Source organism: Sinohyriopsis cumingii, chromosome 7 (genome assembly GCF_028554795.1).
Source record: "Sinohyriopsis cumingii isolate HCF-2022 chromosome 7, ASM2855479v2, whole genome shotgun sequence".
Taxonomy (NCBI): domain Eukaryota; kingdom Metazoa; phylum Mollusca; class Bivalvia; order Unionida; family Unionidae; genus Sinohyriopsis; species Sinohyriopsis cumingii.
Genome location: NC_142967.1, coordinates 133,760,078 through 133,783,024, shown reverse-complemented (window position 1 = coordinate 133,783,024; position 22,947 = coordinate 133,760,078). Strand labels below are relative to the sequence as shown.

Sequence of the window (22,947 nt, the reverse complement as noted above, 5' to 3'; positions counted from 1 at the left end):
AATGGAAATGCATCAGGTCTGGTATTCTTGTCTTCAAGTGTTAAAGGGCAGGAAACTATTGCTTTCTTACCTTGTCTCAACTTAAAGTGTCAATTAATAAAATAGCAAATGCCATAAATGTAAAATATACTTGCTGAGTGTATGTCAATAAATTTGGTTTATATCAATTTCTTCAAATAAAAATTGTACTGATACTACCACCAGCAATGATGTCATCACATCTATGGTATTTGTTTTTCTCCCTCAACAAGAAAAATGTCATGCCTTGTTGGGGGTGGAAAGTTGTCAGTGTAAAGATCTGATCACACATTAAAATGCAAAACAGGCTTTCAGCTGTGAACATTTTGCAGCAACCTAAAATAAAAGATCTTCAAATCCATTCAATAACCCAATTTTTAAAGTAAAATATGTTTCTTCGATAATATTTACCCAATCATTATCCATTACAAGTAAATTCACAACCTCAAAAATCCAATAGTTAAGTCTAACATCGCAGATGTGACAACATTTTAAGAAAGTTTTGATATGCCATGAACACACACTTATCCACTTTGTAAAAAAAGCAGGACAGAAACACGGACTGTTTCAGTGTGGAAGGTGTTGAATTAACATCGCTGGTATTTGGCTCTTTGGAAGAAATGATTATAATTCCTTGGATCACAAACTCTTCCAAACATGACAGTCATTAACCTCTCTGATCTTTGCTGACTGGGGAAGGAGCCAGAAGGACAGAGTCTCTTCCTCATTGTCAATATCTATGGAAGCATTGCCCTTATAGTCATGGGATTGGCATTCTGAAGCCAACAACACCTGGTACATCTCTTTGACTGCAGCCATAAAGCTTAATTCAATGCACTTCATGGTTGGACCTGGAGTATTTTCATGCTCATTCTGTGTAGTATCTAGTTCCAGTTCTGTCTCCATATCTGAATAAATCATCCCCAATGGCATGACAATGCAATGCACCCATCTCTATATAAGTCACAGTAATTTCCCTGCAGTTAAGCAACGAACATATTGTAAGCTAAGCTGGCTCTGTTGGACAGATTTATCATACTGGTATGGATGGCTGGTTAGCAAGGTTACAGTCCATGTGGAAGACTGTCCAGTCAGTGCCAGTACCATCTGTGCTGTAGACATGGTTGGATGGACTGACCTATCACTAAAATCCCATCATGGCATGCACATATAGCCATAGGCCTGGTGAGATGGATGGATCTATCAACATGATCCCCACTGTTGAGGAGAGATAAAGCCATAGGCATGGATAGACTGACAGATCTATCGATATGATGCCCATTGTTGAGGAGAGATAAAGCCATAGGCATGGTTAGACTGACATCTATCAATATGATGCCCACTGTTGAGGAGAGATAAAGCCATATGCATGGTTAGACTGACAGATCTATCAATATCATGCCCACTGTTGAGGAGAGATAAAGCCATATGCATGGTTAGACTGACATCTATCAATATGATGCCCATTGTTGAGGAGAGATAAAGCCATATGCATGGTTAGACTGACAGATCTATCAATATGATGCCCACTGTTGAGGAGAGATAAAGCCATATGCATGGTTAGACTGACATCTATCAATATGATGCCCATTGTTGAGGAGAGATAAAACCATAGGCATGGATAGACAGACAGATATATCAATATGATGCCCATTGTTGAGGAGAGATAAAGCCATAGGCATGGATAGACTGACAGATCTATCAATATGATGCCCATTGTTGAGGAGAGATAAAACCATAGGCATGGTTAGACTGACAGATCTATCAATATGATGCCCATTGTTGAGGAGAGATAAAGCCATAGGCATGGAGAGACTGACAGATCTATCAATATGATGCCCATTGTTGAGGAGAGATAAAGCCATAGGCATGGTTAGACTGACAGATATATCAGTAAGATCCCCAAAATGAAATGGCTAGATTGACCAGGCAGCTGAAATGGCATTACTGAAGTATAGGATACATCCAACTGATCCATAACACCCCATACATCTTGACCTAAGGTCCAAAGGCCATGCTTGGACATGCTGAGGTGGGTGGGCTAAAAGACTTGCACCCACTGAGCTGCCTAAAATTTGGGGAACCATGTGCACCAATTACTTGTGAAAGAAAGAGGGATGCAAGAGCAAAATCCAACCAGTATTTATTAATTGCATCTCCAGCACCAGTCAATGCATCTGTATTTGAAGTCGTGCATAGATAGTTGTGAGTGCAAAACCTTATTGTTTTGCTCCCTCGCTTCTGCAGAAATGATAATAGCTGAGGGATGTATACACCACATTCTGTGGGGGTAGGGAAGCAACATCCATTCAAGACTCTCAAGTGATTTTGACTTCAGATGAATACTTAATATGTCTGTATTGTCCTTGTTAGATGTTCCCCCATTGTCTTTGCCATTGGCTAACTTCTGCATGACAGAGGCCCATACATCCTCTGACCATATTGCACACACACTGCAAGGTAGGAAGGAGTACATTTTTTTAATATGCAGCCATATCTTGTGCACATCTTCTTTGTAGACAAGATTTTGGTCTTTCCTTCAAAAAGCTGACAATTTTTTAAAAGGGGGTCTCGGGGTCCTCCCCCAGTGTGGTCTCAAGTCGCAGCACCCTGATCCAAGGGTCCAGGGGGCCAAAGACCCAAGGCCAAAAATGCATTGTACAATCATAAAAACTGCTCCTGGTGCAACTTATGATCATAATATAAAACAAAATAATCATTTGAAAAACTAATAAACTTACCAAAAATGTTCAACTTGACTTTATTAATTTCACAATATTTATTGTCACATGAATTTGTTCTCCAATACTATTGATGCTGAAGTTATTTCATGTGGATGTCAGTGTTCACATCGTAATTAAGTCACAATAATTTGTACATCAACTATATACAAATAATCCCATACATTCACTTGTCTTTTTATCCACTGCACACAACCTGTTGATGCGCCAGTCAAGTTCTTTTTGCAGCTTTGGCAAAGATTTTCCTTTCAAGCTGGTGTTTATTTGGGCGACATGCAGTATGTATATTCTGACAGGGCTACATTTGTTCTCTCATGCAAGAAATCTTTCTTGTTATAGTAATTAATTTCACTTTTTCCAGATGCCTTCTGAGGTTCAATTTTTCTGAATGCAGCTTTTTTGGTAGGTGCTGTTCCAAACTGTTCCAGCTGTGATTACCATAATTTCAGATCTTTCTTGCAGACGTCACAAAACGACAGTCCTCTAACGTTCATTTTTCTTATAAACTGACCAATTAAATTTCTGTGATCTTTTTGCTCCAGCCATTTCCATTTCCATAGATTTTTAAAACCTTTATCTAAACTTTTTGTGTCATGGCCTCTCTCAACAACTCAGAATGTCACGTTTTGCAAGCATGCTTCTTCTTTCCATTGCCATCAGTTTCCATTACACAAAGATTCATAGGATGAATTTATACTTTTGACCAATCAGAATAGTCTTTATGAGACTTGTGCTAACTAATGTATGGAACGAATACTTTGGTCCTTGTGGAATGGGACCGATCTGACCATTAAAAAAAAAAATTAAAAAAATCAGAGATGATATAAAAAATGGACTTTATCAAGAAAAATCTGATTCAAGTCAGGAGAAAATTGGAATTCTGCTTTAAAATGGAGAAAAAGCATGTCTGTCTTTGGCCTTGAATTTCCTACATTTATTGCACTTCATCAACAAGCTTCATTTAAATGACACAATAATAAAAAGAATACACAAGTTAATAATGCAGTGTGTTATTAAGTTACTAAAACAACACCCATTAATGACTGAGCAAATAATAGGCAGGCATGCATCAACAATAGAGTCTTGTACCAAGTGGTCTAAACATACAAAGAGAATGTGACGAATTCATCAAAATACATGAATAAGTTCAAAAATAATGTATTCCACCTGCAGAGGAATGATTAATACATAATTCTGAACTTCTGGCTGGCTGGTTCAAATTCATATCCATATTGGAATTGTTATATGGTTTTTGTTGTTGTACAGTCTTGGCTGTTTACCTTTTACCATTTGTTTACCTTAAATCCAGTCCATTCAACCTAACAAAGACGTTTGCAAGTGTTAAGAAATGTGTGCACTTTCTTGATCATTAAGCTGGCCTAAGGAAAAACCATGCATGAATAAAGCATTTTTTGTGGGATTATTATTTAGGTTTCCTTCAGTTTTTTAAAAGGTTTTTCTTAGTTTCTAAGGCCAAATGAAAGTTTTGATTTTTTGAGGTTTTTGAGGTCCACCTGTATACAGTAAGATCGATTATCTTTAGTCATCTTAAACCAACTGTGTTTGTGCTGACACATGTAAATGGAGACAGCAGAACAATGTCATACATGGATGAAATCAGTCAAGTGTTGCAATGAACTTACTGTGATGAAGATGCTATGAATGAAGAAAAGTCCCAAAGGAAATTTCAGGAGTTATAATTTGCATTAAATATTAAGTACTTGACAGAACTCTTAAAAAGGGTCCAGTCATGGGTTGAATGCCAAGTATATGTACTACAATCGATAGAGCAAGCAATTCAGTTGGCTTATTGTATTAATGATATCAAAGAAAGTGGATGTACTCCTAATGCATGATCTGGTATTGTATCCAAAGAAGAAATCTGTTCATAAAATACAGTTGCCCCACACAGTGACTTAAGTCTGACCTAAAAATAACCTTGGCATGACAGACAGATGAACCACCAAATGGAAAAAGGAAATACAAATTGCCTTATCTATGGAATGGTGTGTGATTTGGATTTGGATTTTTAACATAGCTTTAACAATTTTTCAGTCATATTGCTACAATGTCTGCAGTGTGACCGTTTATAGTGATGTCTAGCATTGGGGCATCATACCACAGACATGTAGCATGATGTTCCACCCAGTCACATTATCCTGACAACAGGTCGACCAGTCCTAACACTAACCTCTTAATGCTGAGCGCCAAGCGAGGCAGCTGTTAGTACCATTTTTGTAAGTCTTTGGTATGACTCGACCGGGGATCGAACCCACGACCTCCCATATCTGAGTCAGACACTTTTAACCACTAGGCCACCACAGCGGTCTTCTATGGAATGAAAATTAACAGTAATGTTTGCTATGTATACTCACCTCATCAGGTCGGCCCCTATCCTCCACTGTCTGTGTGTACGGTTTTTTCTGGACTCTATTCAAATCCTGTGGAAAGAGTTAAAATTTCGGGGTTAATATCTAACAGCAACTTGTATAATAAAGGATTTAAAATTTATTCTTAGCAAAATTACATTAAGAGATCTTCAGTTTTCATAATTCTGCTAAGAAAAACTCGTGAAAAATAAACCTGTTGCAAATATGTGTAAAGGCTTCTTTCATATCCTTGAAATAAAAACAAATGCCATACAGCAGATCTCCCAAACTTCTAATGGCTTTTGCAAGACCCTTTCCTCCCAAAATTAACATGGTCACTAAATATTTGTAAATTAGAGACAAAACTATTACAGGAGATATAAAAAGTTGCAATAAATGTACTCAATTATTAAATGTGTTTAATTATTACATATACCAGAAAATGTGCAATTTTCAGTTCAGATCTGAAGTTATTTCAGTTTTAGTATTATCCTTCCATATTTCATTAGTTTTCTCTCCAACTATTTACTTATAAAACAATACTTTTTTCTTCAGAAAAATGTTTTAAATAATTTCACCCAACATCAGTATTTCATGCCGCTTTCCCATTTTTTTTATACATAAAAAAAAGATTAATTACATAAATGAAATAAAGCAAATTTAACACAATTAAAACACAGTGAAAACATAATTTTTAATGCACACGCCTTTCTGGTCAAGACTGACTGGGAAGTCTGACATCGTTAGGTCCTCAAACAAGGGCTGAGAAATAATAATAAAAGCAAGTTGTTGTATCATTTCTCTTTTAATCAGAACTGAGTCTACAGATACTTTGCTGTAAGGGTCTGCCACACTCACTCATAATACAGTGAAACTCATGTAGTACTGGGAACTGATGTAATAACTATAGCATGGACCATGGGGCAATTGGTCAATTAAAAGATTTTGGTAAGTCCAGGTGAAATGCTTTCACACTTCTATCATCTTGTGCTTTGTGGTTATATAATGTGTGAACTATATGGAAAACATAATGACCAAAACATTGCATAGGATAATAATGAGCACCTAAATTTCAATGTTTGGTATGCAGATCAATTAACCAGTCAGTTGACCTCATTAGTTGATCATGGCCTGAGAAAATAGTCTTGTGGCAAATTCATCTGTTCCTTCAATTTACAAGGAGTTTCTAAACTAATCAAGATGGAGATTATCTGCAGTTACTAATGTATTATAAAAGCACCAGTACGCTACTTTTGGCATAATAGTTTTATAAAACCAAACCAGAGAGAAACAAAACATTTGCAAACTTACCTCATGTAGTCCATCAAGGAGGAATGCCATAAACTCCTGTGCATCATGTTGAGCAAATCCAGTAAACTGACTGGCCTTCAGAGCTACCAAGGACTGAGAAGTACATTGCATAATGTAAATGTATTACTTTCGTTGATATTGATTATCACCTCTGCCACTCAACTCTAATATATTTCTGGCATTTTTATTCAAACTTTGAAGTCATTACCCAGCTACAGAATTATCAGTATGCTTAAAATCTCATACTATCCTTTTCTTATTTACTCAAAAGTCAATAATGCAGATGTCAATTTCATATCACTATGATGCAGAACAGTTGTTGTTGTGGGTTTAATGCCATTTTTCTGCACATGATAGGCTATAAATAGTTACCAGTATAAGTAGTTGAGGAAGAACCCCGGAAAACCCCAATAACAACCACCTTCTGATTCTGAACACTTCTTTTGTGTTCAATTAGCAGTCTTCATGATGATCGCTTGTGAAATAAATGTTGGATTATTTAACTGTTTGAAAAATTTACATTTTAATAAAGGGGTCCAAACAATTCAAATCAATTAAACAATGTACAGTTTGGTGTGCTTTTTCAAACACTGCGCTTGGTTAAATATCTATTCCCATGTAAGGATCATTACAAGAAATTGTATTGGAAATAGTACCCAGTCAATATGTGTCCAGAGTATTTAAACATTTTATCACATCTGCACAGGTTCAAGATCAATTACTCATCTTGTCAAATGCACACAAAAAATTAAAAATAAGTGAGTGAATTTTTAAGTATGATACAATTACCAAGATCAAATAGATTTTCTGCAATTGAAAGCCTGTAGGTAAATTTACAGCTGATCATAAATCACTAATGATTTTCCATGCTTCTTTTCTTTGTATAAGCACTTTTCTTTCTCATTATTTTATAAGAGACAGATGCCACGGCGACGTCATTTTATGTCCAATCTCTATCAGAGTTCACTGCACTATAATGCATGTAGGTAACAAGTAACTGATGACGCTATAATGTAATGATCAAGTTGCAATGTTAGTGTTGATTTTACAAAGGCAGATTCATGTAATGGGAAGATCTTGCTGTATTTATAAAATTCTAGATCTACTCCAGTCCCAAAAACATCCATTAACAATGCTCTGGTTTAGCTAGTTTTGTTAGTCATTATAAAATATTAAAATTCATAATTTAGTTGGGTTAGAATAATGGTAATATCCAATTAACAAAGTTTAAACCTTTGAATAATGTTAACCCTCTATCTCCCTGCTTAGTAAATGGTTACACTTTCCCCACTGTTTATTATCTTCTTTTTTCTTCTACACTGTCATAAGAACTGTCTTAATTTACTCAAAGTGGTATTTTTTTCAGTATTTATTATTCGGCTTTCCAGGAAGTGGTGCAATGCCAGTGGATAGTTTTTCAGCTGACAGTGGGTACAGCCTTGGACAAAACAGTTTCTCAAAGGGGCTAAAGCTTTACGAATCAAAAAGAATTTCCAGTAATCCATGACAAGACTTTTCCTTCTTTCTATCTGCTGAATGTTGCAACCACCTCTGATTTTCTTTAACAGCAGGATTCTGAAGATGGCCACCCTGGCAGGATATAATAGACATATGACTGTTGCCATTTTCATTTAGGACCAACCTAGAGATCATCATAAGTCTTGTGAAAAAAACCATATTGATATTAACACCCATTCAGGATGTCTACTGATAGATACTGAAAATGTGTATAGTTCCTTGGCAATCCTCCAAGTATTTTAAGGGGAGTAATGATGGCAAACTTATACAAACAGATGACCAGATGACATAACATCCTATAAGCCATTCTGCTCCATGAAGAGTACAGTCAATAAATATGTACAGCTTTTTCTTATCAATGTGAGGTAAAAAGAGGACATTCCAACCCTCCTAGGCAAATCTAAAACAACAAACATTATACAATTTTATATATACATACAAAAAAGAGAAGTTAGTTGAAAACTGTATTGCATTATGCCGTAACATTTTATATATGAGCATATATGCTATGGTAATGAGTAAGTCAAGTTATGTTTTCTGTTATAAGATTACAATATACCATATAAACAAGAGTCCCTCAAAGGCAATGACATATGTCTGAAAAGATATTGCTGGAAAGAAAAAATTAATTCTTCTTTCTAACTGCTGAGTTCTGAAACCATCTCTGACATTCTTGACTGGTATGATTTTCAAATTACCCACTGTAAAAGCCATATTGGTTGCAAGATTTTTATTAAGGACAAACAAAACATCATTAGAAGACTTTTGGTGAAAACCCCATGCTCATATTACTACGACACCATAGTCTTAAAACAAATAACAGAAAAGAGTGAGAAGCAACAAGCTTTGATAAATTCAACCAATAACTGATTTCTCTTAACTATAAAGTGAAAATGAAAAAATAAACGTATGGTAATGGTAATTAAATCCCAAATAATCTTATAAATTCAGACACAAGTCCTAATGATTAAAGTTCTGAATAAACTTTAGAAATCCAAATTAAATCCAACACTGTAAGTGTTGATGTGCCTGTGGTGGTGCCTGCAGTGGTGATGTGTCCCCAGTCTTTTGTTGGATCACAATCCAAGAATATATCCTTATTTGAAATTTCACTATAAATTCAAGTCTCCATGAATGTTATTTCTGATAAGCACTTTGTATTTCCAGTGAATAAATTATCTGGATAAATATAATTCCAGCCCAAATGAACTACTAGACACAACAATAATACAACTGATTCTGTTCAGATCTTGAAGTACAAATTAATAATTTCTAGAAAAACAAGATTATATATTCCTCTACTTGACCACAGGTCACAATTAGCATGTTCTAAAAATAACTATTACCTAATGGAAAATAACCTTCTAGAAGGTTCCTAATGTTTACAAAATAAAATCTCAGTTATATTTAGAATATAAAATGTGGTAAACACAATGTTCTTGACTCAGACCAAGATAATAATCCAAGTAGTTAACCCAAACTATAGGAAACTATTTGCCATGTATTAGTTGTTTACAGAATAAAATTAGAACAAATGATTCAGGTCAAGTAGAAAATGAACTTGATTTTGGACAAGGTCAAGTCCAACATATAATTTTCCATAGCATATGATAATAAAAAACAACAAACAATGCAAATTAAATATACAAACACCTACCCCATAAAGAAAAGAAAGATTTATGCAATAAAGCTTTTTTGTAACAATTAATCAAATGTACGTGATATATGTGTGTGATTTGGAATTTTAACGTAGCTTTAACAATTTTTCAGTCATATTGCTACGATGTCTGCAGTGTGTCAGTTCATAGTGATGCCTAGCACTGGGGCATCATGTCGCAGACATGTAGCATGATGTCCCACCTAGTCACGTTATCCTGACATCAGGCTGACCATTCCTAACACTAACCTCTTAATGCTGAGAGCCAAGTGAGGCAGCTGTTAGTACCATTTTTGTAAGTCAAAGTATATATGAAACAATATAATATTTCTATACAAATGAAAGTGCATATGCTATTGAATTGTCTTTTTCCCTTGATGTGTCTGATGTCAATATTGTATTCCTGCAACATCAAACTCAATCTTAATAATCTTGATTTTAATTTTTCATCTTGCTAATTAAAGGGAGTTGTGATCACTAAATACAATCAATGGAGAAGCTGAACGAATATATATTTCAAAGTGTTGTAATGCCAATATTAGAGCCAAACATTGCTTCTTGCTTGACTGTAGAATAATTTCTCTGGTGCTTATTTAATTTCTTAGAAAAAAATAACACACTGGATCATGAACACCATTTTTGTCTTCTTGAATTAATACTGCACCAACGCAAACATCACTTACATCAACTGACATTTTTTTTAATGATTTACTGAAATTTGGAGCTGAAAGAACTGGTGCACTCTTAAGTATGGCCTTTAACTTATCAAAAGCCTCCTGATATTTTTCTGACCATTGCAACTTGGTTTTCTGACACAATAAATTTGTCAAGGGTTCAGCAATTATGGAAAAAATGGAAAAAAATCTGATAGTATCCAGCACTACCCAAAATTACATCAGCTGCTTTTGACTGATAGGCACAGAGAATTCAGAGATAGCCCTGACCTTAGCATCTATAGGTTAACTTGTCTATGTCACACGATATGTCCCAGAAATGTAACACAATCATGACAAAACTTACTTTTGGATAAATTAATTGTCAAATAATTTCTGAACTGTCTTTAAGTGCCCTTTCCAGGTGTTGTTGCAGATGATGACATCATCAATGTAAGCATCACAATTATCTAGACCAGATGTAGCCATGTTCCATAACAGCATCACTTCCTATTGATAAAGTCCATCTGAAGTCACAAATGCCACAATTTCCTTTGTCCTTTCCATCAGTGGAATTTGCCAGAATCATTTCAAAAGGTCAAATTTGGTGACATATTTTGCATTTCCAATTTAATCAATGCAGCCACCGATCCTTGGCAATGGAAATGAATCTGTTTTGGTCACACTGTTCACTCTTCTATAGTTTGTGCACATGTGGAAAGTTATCTGGTTTTGGTACAAGCATATATGGTGAACTCCAGTCACTTTTACTTGGTTCTAAGAAATCATTCTCCAGCAAATACTGAATTTCTTTTTTCAAACATTCCTGTTTGAGAGGGTTCATCCTGTATGGATGCTGTTTCACAGGTGTGGAATCTACAATTTCAATCTCATGGTAGATTTTACTTGTCTGTGTCAGAAAAAATGGAAACCATTTCTCATATTCAAGTAATAACTGCTTTAGTTCATTCTTTTCTTGTGGTTGCAGATGTGTTTCTAGTCCAGATATTCATAACTTCTGAATTCTGAAGATTGGTTACTCCAAGTCACCACAGTCTGATTGCATTCCACTGCTTAAATCCTCACTGTGTGAGACAGGTACATCCAAATTAACTGCATGGCTGTCTCTATCAACATACTCCTTTAACATATTTAAAAATGGCAAAGTTATTTTTGTTTTCATTTCCTATGAGTATTGATGATATAATTAATATCACTTCAACTGTGAAAGGACCATAGTATTTAGCCTGAAGAGGATTTTATGGTATGGCCAAAAGAGCCAGAACTCTATCACCAAGTTGAAAACTCTTTTCTTTTGTATTTCTGTCATACCTTAATTTCATTTATGACTGAGTTGAGTGCAGATTAGTTCTTGCAACCTCACAAGCCGTTGACAACTAATTGTATTTAAAATTAGAAAAATAATAAGAAGATTAATTTCCGTATCTTCATTTGAAAGAAGCTTCTCTTTAAACAACTTCAATGGTCCAAGGATAGTATGTCCATAAACTTGTTCAAAAGGAATAAATCCTAATGATTCTTGAACTGATTCCCAAACAGCAAACAACAGCAAATAAACACCTTTGTCCCATTCTTTTTTGGTATCAAAACAATATGACCAAATCATATTTTTCAAAATCTGCTGAAATCTTTCTAAAGCCACTTGGCTTTCAGGGGGATAGGCATCAGACTTGAACTGCTGGATGCCTAATTCATGCATAACTTGCTGAAAATTTCCACAAAATATTTGACCCTTGATCAGATTGGACAGATTATAATAAAGCCAAACTGAGGAAAAAAACTTGATCCAAGCTTTTACTACTGTTTTAGTTTTAATATTCCTCAAGAGGCCCCAAGTGGCAGAGTGGTCTAAAGCGCTCACTGTTCCGGATCACTGCCATCTCACCTGTTATTTGCATGGGTTTGAGTCCAAGGCTCGGATAGTGTGGGTACATGGGAAAGCCTGCCAGTAGCTTCTTGTGGGTCGGTGGTTCTTCCCTGGGTTTTCCAGGGTTCTTGCTCCACCAGTTATACTGGCCGCCATGTATAGACTATCTTGTGCTGAAAAATGGCATTAAACCTTAGAACAACAAGAACAACAATATTCCTCAAAGGAATTGCCTCTGGGAATCTCAGATGCACACATTATGGTCAACAAGTATTGGTTGCCTGACTTGGTCATAGGTAAGGACCGACACAATCTACTATTATTCTGCTATGTAGTTTGTCAAATGCTGAAATAGGCTGCAGATGAGCCTTAGGTATCTTCTGATTGGTTTTTCCTATCATTTCACAAGTGTGACATGATCTACAGTATTTACAAACATCATTTGTGGCCAGTAAAGTGATTCAAGATCTTGTGGTAGGTCTGATTGATTCCTCAATGACCAGACATAGGAGTTTCATGTGCTAGACTCATAATTTCCTGTTAATATGACTACTGAACCTCAATTTGATAGTTCATCCACCACCTGTCACCAGCAGGTACCTCTGTGGCTTCAGTTTCGCTAATAGCCCTCTGAAACAAACAGAAGATCCCAGGATCTGTTTCATGTTTGATTGCAAGTGATTGTTGTTTGTCACTCTGATTTAAAAAAAAGATGAAAAGTAGTGAAATGAGGATCACAGTGATCAAAACCTTCTGACTGATGCAAACAAGGAGCAAAAGTGACCTCCTCAAAAGCCTGACCAATACATGTGTTAGCTAAAGGAATAATTTGTTGATCAACATCACTCTTTCTTTGCCATAGCTCTATTAACTGAATAAGCTGGGTATAAATCAGGGATTTCTTTTGCAATAGGATTGACTTTCTAATCCAAACAAGGCTTGACAGTTATAAGTCGATTAACCACAGCCTTATCTCCAGCTAGGTCACTGCCTAGTAACAAATGGATACCCTCAATGGGTAAAAAATACACTGTTCTGAATGTCACAGGTCCTGAGACTAAGTCTGATGACATATTTATACAATAAAATTTTCCTAAGCATAGAATAAAACATATAAAAAATAAGACTAACTAACAATCAATGCAAATTAAATATACAAACATTATGACCATCCAACCAAGGGAATTAGTGACAAGATTTTCGATAGGTTCACTGTGACAGCAATATTTGATGTTGATCAGCACCATTTCATTCAGGACCAACTAGATATCATAATTAGTCCTCTGGTGAAAACTCTATCTTGATTACTTTACATTTTGAAGGAGCACGAATAACATGAATTTCAAGATGGATGCCATAGTGGCCACATTTGATGTCAAATCTGTACCAGTTTCAATTAGTACCAACAAGACATCAAACAAAGTCTTCTGGTGAAAACTCCATAATGATATGACTTTCTGTTCAGAAGGTGAAGTGATAAAGCATTTTCAAGATGACTGCTGTGGTGGCCATATTGAAATCAGATCAGCACTATTTTTATGCTGGATGAAGTAGACATCAAAAAAGTCTTTGTAAATATAACCAATTCATTTAGGAGGAATGCAATAATAAGATTTTCAAGATGGTCACTGTGGCAGCCATAATGAAAGCCTGAGCATAACCATTTTCAATAAGTACCAGCCAGATATTAGGATGATGCTTTTTTTTCGTTTTAACAGCACTTTTCACATAATACTGGCTGCCATGCTTATAAATGGAAGCTTAGGGCTGACCTGTGTGGCTATCAAACCAATGACCCTTGTATAAAGATGTTATCGGGTACCCGGGTACATTGCCTGTTAATAATAACCCAGGTAATAAAATAAGCAACTGGGTACCCGTTACAAAAAAGTATTCCAAGTTCAGATTGAGACACAATAGCAATTACAGTTTGAGGCTCATGTCGTGTGCGCATTTATTCATCATCACAGTGGCTCATATGGCTGCTTACAATTTACCTGTCACACATGTACTATATAATAATACAAGGGAGTACACTTTTCTCCTTTCATACATGACCTAAGAATCAGTGCTGATATTTAAAGCTAGAGATTCAAACTTCATGCCTTTCCATGGTTCATGCACCATTTTTCTTGCAAATTCAACATGCTTGTTTTGAGATCCTGATGACATTAACTAAGTCAGTACCTTTCGTCAACAGCAACAGTAAATACTGATTAAAAATACTTGACGCAATAAAATTTAAATAGGTACTACAATTCAAATTAAAGACAGCAGAATATAAATGGTTTTAAACTAATGCCATTTTTGCCTCAAGTTTGTGGCCTTGGAGCGAGTAATAGCTGTTCATGTCAGTGCTGCTGTTCAAAAGTTTGTTTACTGGACTCTGTTTTATTAGCTAGAAACCCAAAGCAAATAATTTTGTAACAGCAAAGGCAACACAAAAACTTGGTTACCGTAAAATGCACTTCTTTCACCATGTTAGGAAAATATGAATGAAATTGACAACTATACAGAATTAAATTTGACACTGAAATATTTAAATATAAGGGAAATCTTTGTGATTTAATGACACTAAAAATAAAATCTAATATAAATTAACCATGTATGTAAATATAGTAATGTTTGCATTAATTTTACTTGCAACAGTTCCAAGAAAACAGACAGGATTCTTGAATGTGAAACCACTCGTCATAGATTCATTCTATTTTGATACTACATACATAGTGGACCAGTCAAAATTGAAAATAAATGACACCAGATATCATAAAATATAGGGCTGTATCGATGTGACTGTTGGATTTTATATGACTGATTTTTTTATAGAGGAGACGGATTATGTTAAACTTAAAAACATGTTGCACTGGACTATCATTAAGTACAATCCATGGCTGGTTGAGGATACTACTACAGTCATTATTTGTGGACTTTATGACTATTCGCGAAAGTTACCAAACACATGTAGTCAGTGTTATGCATAAATAATTTATCCATTTCTTTTATGTCTATACTCATGTACTAACTACTAATCCACATGGATTTAGCTGACTTGTGACAAAATTTTAACTGCAGATCCAGGTTTGTGGCAAAAATAAATATATCTTTTTCATAGTTTTCTGTAATTATGACATCTAATATAAAGATTGCTCTTTTTATGCTCAGATTATGCTTTTTGCCACTTATACTAGTAATAAATTACGCTTATACCTCTCTTGGGGGTTGGCATGTCTGAACCTACAACAAAGCTGTTCTGGTTCACATTTAATACAATTACCCTTTGATTGGGCACCTGGATAACCATTCATTATGATGGACTGGTACCTTGTAGAAATTTCCGAAAATTTTGACATTTCTATCCTTGTATTATGAGTCTGATGCTGTAGCAACTGAGCTACTGTGACACCCATCTTGGGATGAATATATGTATAATGTTTCATGGTATTTCTCCAAGTAGTTCAAAAGCAGTACCAATAAGAAACCCGTGATGATGGATACTGCACAACACACAACAGATCATCCCATAAGCTCTTTATGGTCAATGACCAGTAGAGCAAAAAATGAGTCTAACACAATATGTTAGGTCAAAAATGGCTTGCTTCAACTTCATCACCATCATCATTGGAACAAAAGTAACAAGAAAAATACCAAATTGTAGCAATGTATTTAATAGGGAAAACAGTCATTTTTAAGACTAAAGCACTAACATGACTGCATAAACATGTCTGAAAATATATATGAAAAACACATCAAGTGACAGTTCTTCCATCAATTTACAAGTGTTTTCTGCTCATGTAAAGACCATAACAAACTTGACAAATCAACAAAGACCAAAACAAATAAGAATTATAAATGAGATTTTCCAGTGAAAGAGGAGAAAGATAATGTATTTACCTTAAGTTTCGATGGAGCATAGGAGTAGTGGTGTCCTGACCATAAAACTTTCATTAGAACAGCAAAAGATATTGCCAGCTTTCCTCCAGTGCCAAGAGAATTAGAAGTGTTAAGGTCACTCTGAAAACTGGAATCTAGAAAGAAAGTAAACTTGTTAGCAAATGATGTTTTTACAAGAATATGTACCCAATCACATTAATGTACAAGAATATGTACCCAATCAAATTAATGTACAATATGTACCCAATCAAATTAATGTACAATATGTACCCAATCAAATTAATGTACAATATGTACCCAATCACATTAATGTACAAGAATATGTACCCAATCATATTAATGTTCAACAATATGTACCCAATCAAATTAATGTACAATATGTACCCAATCAAATTAATGTACAATATGTACCCAATCAAATTACTGTACAATATGTACCCAATCAAATTAATGTACAATATGTACCCAATCAAATTAATGTACAATATGTACCCAATCACATTAATGTACAATATGTACCCATTCACAATGATGTAAAATAATACATACCCTACCACATTAATGAACAAGAATATGCACCCAATCACATTAATTGCTAAGAATATGTACCCAATCACATTAATGTACAAGAATATGTACCCAATCACATTAATGTACAAGAATATGTACCCAATCACATTAATGTACAAGAATATGTACCCAACCACATCAATGTACAAGAATATGTATCCAATCACATTAATTGCTAAGAATATGTACCCAATCACATTAATGTACAAGAATATGTACCCAACCACATCAATGTACAAGAATATGCACCCAATCACATTAATTGCTAAGAATATGTACCCAATCACATTAATGTACAAGAATATGTATCCAATCACATTAATGTACAAGAATATGTACCCAATCACATTAATGTACAAGAATATGTATCCAATCACATTAACATACAAGAATATGTATCCAATCACACTGATGTTTGAAAATAAGCTCTTCTACCACCTGAATCCAGGAAAGTAAAGAATTTCATCTCTCTCTCTCGCTGGGAGATGTGGGAGGGATTCAAAGTTTTGTGATGGGAAAAGTATTTTCAGTGAAACAAACTTTACAACACATCTGCTTTCTCCATCGAATACATTCCCTGATCACATTAACATTAGCAGAACAGGTAACTGGAGGAAATATGTTAGCATCCAATTTCTACCATGAGTTACCTTTAAGGGAAGAAATTATGGATTCCCTGACTGAAACAAAACCAACAGACATTTCACACTTGACATCAATCAATACATGAATAATAAAACTGTTTTGTTATTGAGAAAAACCATCTCGATGATTGCAGTGAAAGTGCTAAACATAGCCTGTGAGGACATTGTACTGATGTCAGCTGGGCCTGATGTCTTCTGGGTTGCTGCCATTGGATTCATGCGATTCAATTTCATCAATGCTGCACTAGATCTCAAAGAAACCTGCGAACAACTTCCACAATTTCTTGGAAAGAAACAATGTATTGGAATGGGAGGCTTGCAGAGATCACTTGAAACTCGTTATTTAAAATTTTCATTAGACGTATCTGGTCTTGTAAGACCCTGAGTACACTGAATGTGTCTCCCACATCAGATATTTCAAAAAAGTTTTCCAGCCACTTTGTATTTATCCCTATTTTTACATAGAAACATATTTCTGGATTTTATGTTTTTATTGCTAATTAAGCTGAACTCTGGCTATATGACAATTATGTCATTTGAAACTTTGCTGCATCATTGCAGCCCCTAATATAATATTTTACTTTCATAATAATTATTCACAGTCAACAACACTTTTTCTTGAAATCTCTTGTAAAAGCACGGTTGTCTCACTATTACTGTTTTGAAGATCCTAAGGAATTTGTTTCAATCTGGGAGCCTGCTGAAATTAAAGGATAAAAGCTCCCTTTGAAACTTCTTAATATACTTAAAAAGAAGTATTCTGGTTGCTATCTAGATATTTTATGCAAATCGCAAGATAACTGAATTTCAATGCACACCGAAACACGAGTCTAAGAAATGGAGATAATCTAGGATTAATACACAGACTCCTAAGCAATAGATAATACTGAAGATTTTGTGTGTTTCTCAAATCATTACTTGATGTCATTGAATGTCTTAAAAAAGAATTGAAATAATTTGCCTTTTTTCCATTAGTGAGTGATGTCTGGCAAATGTTTACATGAAAGGTGTGCATGTACAGTGACTGTTGTAGAAAAGGGAAGTAATTCTTGGAGCTCACCCCTCATTCGATTTTTACCATATTTGAGAAACCAAGCAGACCCTTTTAGTGTTATTAAAAAGCCATTTTTAATATTTGATCAATTATCCAAGTAAAATGTTTTCTCAACCATCTGTGTTAATGTACCCCAGGCAGAGAGATCCACCCATAATAAAATTTGCACAATATCTGAAAATATGGATGAAAATTATAGAAAAACAGAAAAAAGTTATCATAAATAAACTGCAAATTTACAGAAGCAAGATATTAACTCATGACAGACAGTGATCATGCAACATCATTTAGTCATCAGGTTTTATCTGGGCAGATGCAACTGATTTGAGTGGAAAAATACAATATTTCTATACAATTTTTTAAAAAAAAGTACATTTTAATCCCTAGCCTTTTCAGAATTAAGTCATCGAGTTCCACATTTAAAAGCAGTGAATCATTCATTTATTACTTACAGGTTTTTTAGGACACATTATTAATAGTGCTGCTGAGATAATGCATTACAGAGCATTGTATAAGGCAATACCTGGTTTTTAAAAACATGTGTGTCACTAAATATTGCTGCTGTAATTTAAAATATTAAAATAATTACAAAAGATACAACTCCAAAATTCACAAACAAGTTCTGCTAAACTGCTGATAAAACTGGTGAGAAAGGGCTTGTGCATATTTTTCCTGGGTCTTTTTCCACTGAGTAACTAATTCCAATAGACTGTAACTGATATTTAGCGAAATTACTATACTTTTATGCCCTGATCGGTCAATCAGGCCTATATCCTATTAATGAGCTAAGAGGAAACATATAACAAAATCAAAATCATATTATGTATACCTTATTTTTGATACAAATTCCCTTGTAGATGTCCACAATTAAACCCAATTTGCATCCATTAATACGCTTGTGGCAACGGCAACAAAATAAAAATGGCTTTAGTTTAAAACCTACCAATGCATACATGCTACATGCTAATTTTTTCCAGTAATTATTTTCAGACAATCAACAACTTTAATTCTTTTAAATACATTATTTGAATATACCACTACACATAGGCTAGTTCTGTAACTCATAAAATAATTAAATGACTGTGACCAGATGGTGGTAAAACTCTTCTGATAATTTTATAACAGCCACTTTTAACTAATTCAGTATTCTCCATGGTGTGGTTGTAGTAAACTGGAGTAAACAAGTTGATCAAGGTTGTTCCTGCCCTCAATGTGTGGGGTTGTCCTCATCTGGCATTACTTCCATATATGCACAGGTCATTTTTGGTGGCATGGATAAGTGTGTGTTTTGGATTTTTAATACAGCTTTAACAATTTTGCAGTTATACCAATATGATGTCTGCATTGTGGCAGTGATGTCTAGCATTTGGGCATCATGATGCAGACATGTAGCATGATGTCCCACCCAAACACCTTATCCTGACACCAGGCCAACTATCCTTAACACTAACCTCTTAATGCTGAGTGTGAAGCTAGGCAGCTGCCAATACCATTTTTATAAGTCTTTGGTATAACTCGAAAACGGTTCAAACCCGCGACCTCCTGCATCAGAGGTGGATGCTCTAACCACCAGGCCACCGGAGCAGTCGGTGGCATAGACAAGACTGTTACCACTGTCTCTATGTGCAGTGTGGTATCTATCCACCAGATATGCAGTGAAAATTGGGCCCACTGGATGGACTGGCAGCCAGGCAAGAAATAAGTTTGTGTTGCCAGTATGGACAGCTGGAAAGCATGCTAGACAGTCAGCAAACCGGTAGCTGGATGGTCAGCTCAGTGGTATGCTGAAGAGGATTGTGTGATGCTTAGGCTCAAACAAAACACAACAAGAAAAGAGTGAAGACAACAAGCTTTGTAACATTTAACAAAAAACTTATTTCCCTAGAAAAACAAGGTAAAAATGAGAAAAAGAACTTACAGTTCTACAAATCAAATCCAAAAATAATCCAAGAATTAAAAAATAGAAGTCCTAGTAATAAAATGACCTAATGAAACTGAGTTTGAATCCAGATGATATCCAAAATAGAAGGCAATGACATATGCAGTGGTCAGCATCATACTGATGTGTCAACATTTCTCTGTAGAATCACAGAAAATAATATTTCAGTGTTTGCATTCTGTGTAAATTTTGATAACTGTCCTTGTCGAAGAATTAATTAGAGCACAAGCATTTCTAGGGTAAAAAAACTCTTGGAATCCAAATAATCTGAAGAAAAATTAAAAATTCAACTCAAACTGGTCACAACAAAACACCTTTAAGTGTCAATGGTTTAAAGCATAACTGCGCAAATTCTCTATAGAAAACAGTTATACACTAATTTAAGACACAAAAGAGATTCCTGTATGAGGGTCACATGATCACCCTTCTAGAACAAAGTAGAAACTTTTTATATGCCTAACATCATGTACTCCCAGTATGGCCTTGATTTCACTTTGTGAATCTTACTCTAAGAAAGAATAAAAAAATTTTTATAAAAAAAATCGTTTGCTTCAACTCTTACTGATTCTGAATCAAGGCCTGGAACTAGATCAGCATTAGATACAAAGTTTCTATTATTAGTTGTTTATGAAAAACAGTCAGGTCAAACAGAACTGAACTGATTTTATGGAAAATGACAAATCCAGTAAATGAAGTTACATTACAGTAGCATGTAATGGAATAAAATATTTTTTTTAAACTAACAAACAAACAATTAAATTAAATCAAATATACATAACAATCGGCAGTGAAATTCAATACTGATACCCATATTACACCACAAGCAACAGCAAGACCTATTGGTATGCAGCACAGCCTCTGACGTGACTGACCTCTCATTGGTAGGTGTGGCCAACCAGGGAGCAATACCAGCTAATCAACAACCAGAGTGATGCACAAGGCGCAGATGGCTAATAAAACATATCATTCAAGTTGGTATTATAGCCTATGTACAAAGACATACAGGCCTGAAGGCAATACTTGAATATGCATAATAGGAGGGCAATTTCCCATCAACTCCAAACCTTACGGGTGCTACACAATAAACAAATGGATAGAAATGTCCCCTGAAACCAGCAACTGTGATGCCATTTCCTGTACAAGTCTCCATATTTGCAACACTAACAGCTTCTGTAGTGAATGTAGTATGGGCATGGTATGTGGTAATATTGAACACTTATCCTCCAATTCAAGCTGGCCTTATGATACTGTCACTGCAGGTCTGGTATGCATCATCTTCCTTGCTACTGAAGATGCCTTACAGTGACAGCTTGACTATTTCAGCCAACTTTGACTTCATCAGTCTCTCTCTCTGCTTTTCAAATTCTTGCACAGAACTGCTGGCCATATTCCTTCCAGACACCCTGGGAAGAAACCGCATGCTGAAGCAAATCAACTCCCACTGACAGCAAGGCAATCATAACCAAGTGAAAATATTTAAGAAGTTTATGCAAATACTGTAGTATCAGAAATGTTCATGGTAGACTAACTTTTGGCGTCTTGTTATCCCGAGCTATGAATTTAAAGACTCCACAAAGAATTAGCCTTGCACGATGCTGACAGTGCAAACCATGCCCATTTTCTGACTATGTTTCATTCCTAGAGATTAACAAAGCAGCAAGTATTTGATAAACCAATGCCAATACTGTATTCTGGTAATAAAATACTAGCTTTTACATGTGTATATTTTACTTTAATCTTTGAAAAAAGAATTAAAAAGCATTTAATATTGTTTCAATGCACACATATCGATAAGATGTCTGGTAGCTGTAAATTCAACTCACTGCCTCAAATCAATATGTGAGATAAGTAAGGATAGAGAGAAATGAGAAAATGCATACGATATTCAAATACTATTAATACTGAAAATGAAAGAAAGATTAACCAAAAAAATACAGGTATAGAAAAATTAAATTAAATACTTCTTCAATCAATCCTTTGAGTACAACTGCTGTTAAAAAATTTAAATTACTTGGAAAGCACATTTAATTTTATCCATGCATTTTTTATCCCAAAAAATAACAATCCAGTAAAATACTAAAACTATTGTTTGAAGCACTAAAATAATTAAAAACTAATTACAGTATAGCCCTAAAGCTCACACTTCACTGATTTTTCAACAAAGACGCTGTATTAACATCATGTCAATCATATCTCATGGTACACACAAATGCCTGTCAGCTAAATAATCCCAAAATTTCAAAATTAAACTAGTAAAGCTTTTTCAAAACTAAACCAATGATAATTAGATCTGATCTTTCACTCGTCATGTGAACTGCACTTATCCATTCAGCATGAATGGATAAAATTAGTAAGGTTGCAAGGTTCACTAATCCAGTGCACAGATCGTTACCAGTAACATTTTCCTTTTTCCATGATGGCTTTCATACTACTTGTGTAAGTGTTATTTCAGTTCTATTATGTGCTCCTTTTTTATTGTCAAGTGGTTGAAATTGGTCTGTACAAGAGGCAGGCACAAACAAAGGAGTGATTCCACTGTCTTTCAATTTAGTAAGCATCTTTTTTTGCAGTAACACTGCTTGTTACATAACGTGATCAGCAGTTATGGACCCAGACTACAGCATTATTACTGGGGAGATCTGTACATGTGCCAACTGTGCCTTCTTGATACATGAAATCAACTGTTAAAAAAAA

The 22,947-nt window shown here is 35.0% G+C and overlaps 1 protein-coding gene across 3 annotated transcripts in view; it reads right to left on the bottom strand.

Annotated features, from left to right (window-relative positions):
• LOC149796164 (ubiquitin carboxyl-terminal hydrolase 19-like) overlaps positions 1 to 22,947 on the bottom strand; it is a 132,654-nt gene that overhangs the window by 70,176 nt on the left and 39,531 nt on the right. For all 3 annotated transcript variants that reach the window (XM_089966102.1, XM_089966100.1, XM_089966101.1), the window contains exons 11-13: positions 16,047 to 16,180; positions 6,440 to 6,532; positions 5,135 to 5,200 (exon numbers count right to left, since the gene is read on the bottom strand). In XM_089966102.1, coding sequence (XP_089822228.1) covers positions 5,135 to 5,200; positions 6,440 to 6,532; positions 16,047 to 16,180 — 293 coding nt within the window. The remainder of the gene's footprint in view (positions 1 to 5,134; positions 5,201 to 6,439; positions 6,533 to 16,046; positions 16,181 to 22,947) is intronic.